Genomic DNA, 2,541 nt, shown 5'->3' on the forward strand with positions numbered 1-2,541 from the left:
CTGCCCTTGGGACTTTGGTGTCGGATCCCAGTACGCACGGCGTCTTACATTGTGTTCCCCATAGCGTAAGATATTACGCAGTACGAGAGATACTCTCGTAAGAGAACGTACTCGGTTACTAACGTAACCTCGGTTCTCTCTAGAGAGGGAACGAGTACTGCGTATCTTGCCGTGCATACAACAGCGCTGGTTCGCTTCAGCGTTGAAAACCAGTTTGTATCAGCCTGTCAAGCATATTTATAGGCCAAGGCCACGCCTATTCTGGCGGGACGCGACGAAATGGGCGCGAAGCACCCCCATTGGGTGTCACGTCACGCAGGGCCTCTCTCGATAGGCTTGCTGCTGTTGCCGCAGGGCAGCCAATAGGCGCGCGAGCCGTCTTGCCTATGTCTGCACGCTGCCGCACAGCGTTTTACATTAATCAAAATTAAAGGATAATTTTTGGCTTCAATATCTCGTGGAAAAGAGGTTTCCCCATAGCGTAAGATATTACGCAGTACTCGTTCCCTCTCTAGAGAGAACCGAGGTTACGTTAGTAACCGAGTACGTTTTATTGTTACAATTTTGGATATATTCTGTTATAAGCCAGAGATGAGTGTGTCACAGTAATATGGCAGTAATATACAGCTATAATATATACATGTTAGTTAGATAACTTCATGTTTTCAGTTAAGCTGACACAGCGTTTTTGTTAGCCAGCCATTACAACTTGTGCTTTTAACGTTTACAATATAAGGATCATATTAAAATATTATAGGATAATATCTGAAAGTTTGGCACGTCGATCCAAAGTTGCCATCATCTGAAATCTTCGCAATTGTTGGCGTCTCCTGAAAACATTGTAGAAAACAGGAAAGCAAAAGGAGGAGATTCTCTAAATCTTCTCATTCTCAGTTTTTGATCATCCTGTTTTCTTTCTAAAAGCATCACATTATCATCACTTTCTCTTAATATTTGCATGTTAAATCCACAATGATGATCATAAATGTCTCTCACCTGACGTGTGTCTCATGTAGATGTGAAAACCTCCTAACAGAGCAAACAGAACCATCAGCTGAAAACACCAGACCAGCACAAACGCCACAGACTCTGAACAAACTGAAAACAACAATTAGAAAGAAAACCAATCCATCATGTTTCCTGTAGCGTGTTCTTTCAAACTCGTACCATGTCTTGATGTCTGTGTGCTACTGGTCAGTGTAGAGGTCAAGCGAGAGGTCACAGCTGCAGTCGTTGTTCCTGTAATAAAACATTACTGTAATCTACGAAACTGAAAAAGCGCCAATACAAATTACTGCTGAGATCGGGCTGAAATAAACTCATTTTCAGCCTGAAACGTTTTGAGAATAAACTGTGTCCATTGAAGAGAACTCACTGTTTTTACTTGGTGTTGCTGTGTCTGACTAACACGTGACTGACATGTTCTTGACAGGTTTTGTGAGATTCACTTCTCTGCATCACTCTTGTTGCTGTTGTTTAGAAATTACATGGAGAATCTGAAAAACTCACCAGGACAGTGTTCTACACTAATGTTCTTCTGTTGGTGACTGACGTGGTTCTTCACACTACAGCTGATGTCTCCATCCGTTGTCTCATTCAGCTGAATGATGGTGTTTGCATCCATCAGTGGATCTCCATTCAGAGTCCAGCTGTAGATGAGCTGATCCCCGTCAGAAGAGCAGGACACTGACTTCACCCCACTGGAGGAGCGGAGGATTGACACTTCCACTGAGCCAATAACCTATGCTAAAAAGATGGCGCCGGTGTGTCTGGCTTGCCGCTTTACACTGGCTACTTTTGTGTTGTTTACATTGTGTTTGGCGTCTTTCACAAAGAACATTTACTCTCTGTTGGTGTATGATCGTCAGGAGCTACTAAAAATAGCAAACACTGGGGTCTGTGTGGCAAAATTTACCCAAAATGGATCAAGAACCATTCCCCCTCCGCTCTTGGCCGGTGTCCCAGCTCACCTGGTCCGAACTGAGGCTTTACTGTTGCGGAGACGTAAACGCAGAGGGTTCCGCAGCGGCTGGCTGGTTAAGATCAAAGCTGGGCTAGCTTTCTCTCCTGAGCTGGCTCGGTTTCCTCCTTATATCGCACCGGAATATGTCCAGTATCTCCGCCGCTATGTTTCTCGTCGCGTCCTCGTTCCGGTCGGCATCTGGCTAGTACCTGTTGTTGGCCCGTATGAGGAGCATCAGGTGGTCCTCCGCCCTTCGTCCTGCTTACTGCGTCCTGGTGGAGTAAACCTCCGCAACCTTCAGCCGCTGGGCCGATCAGCTAGTGCGGCTGACAACTCGATTTCCCCGATCAGATGTGCGTTGATCAACGCTAGGTCTGTCGTTAATAAGACATTTATCCTTAAGGATTTCTTCACGTCACACGCTGTGGATATACTCCTATTGACGGAAACCTGGTTAAATACCGGTGAGTCCGATGCTCTCGTTGAGCTTTCACCTCCAAACTGTACATTTTTCAACTCTCCTAGGACTACTGGACGTGGAGGAGGAATAGCAACAGTTTTTAAGGATAGCTTATTTT

General features: G+C 45.3%; 1 protein-coding gene across 1 annotated transcript; it reads right to left on the reverse strand.

Annotated features, from left to right (window-relative positions):
- Positions 1-798: 798 nt before the first annotated feature.
- Positions 799-1,723, reverse strand: LOC143756611 (uncharacterized). Its single transcript, XM_077247193.1, has 4 exons — positions 1,510-1,723; positions 1,168-1,239; positions 997-1,098; positions 799-917 (listed from the first exon to the last, which is right to left on the reverse strand). The coding sequence occupies exons 1-4, from the start codon at positions 1,622-1,624 to the stop codon at positions 799-801; spliced, it is 408 nt and encodes a 135-aa protein (XP_077103308.1). The 5' UTR covers positions 1,625-1,723.
- Positions 1,724-2,541: the final 818 nt, after the last annotated feature.

This window comes from Siphateles boraxobius, unplaced genomic scaffold (genome assembly GCF_051911475.1).
Source record: "Siphateles boraxobius isolate OS27281-9 unplaced genomic scaffold, OSU_SipBor_1 3, whole genome shotgun sequence".
In the NCBI taxonomy this organism is placed as follows: Eukaryota; Metazoa; Chordata; class Actinopteri; order Cypriniformes; family Leuciscidae; genus Siphateles; species Siphateles boraxobius.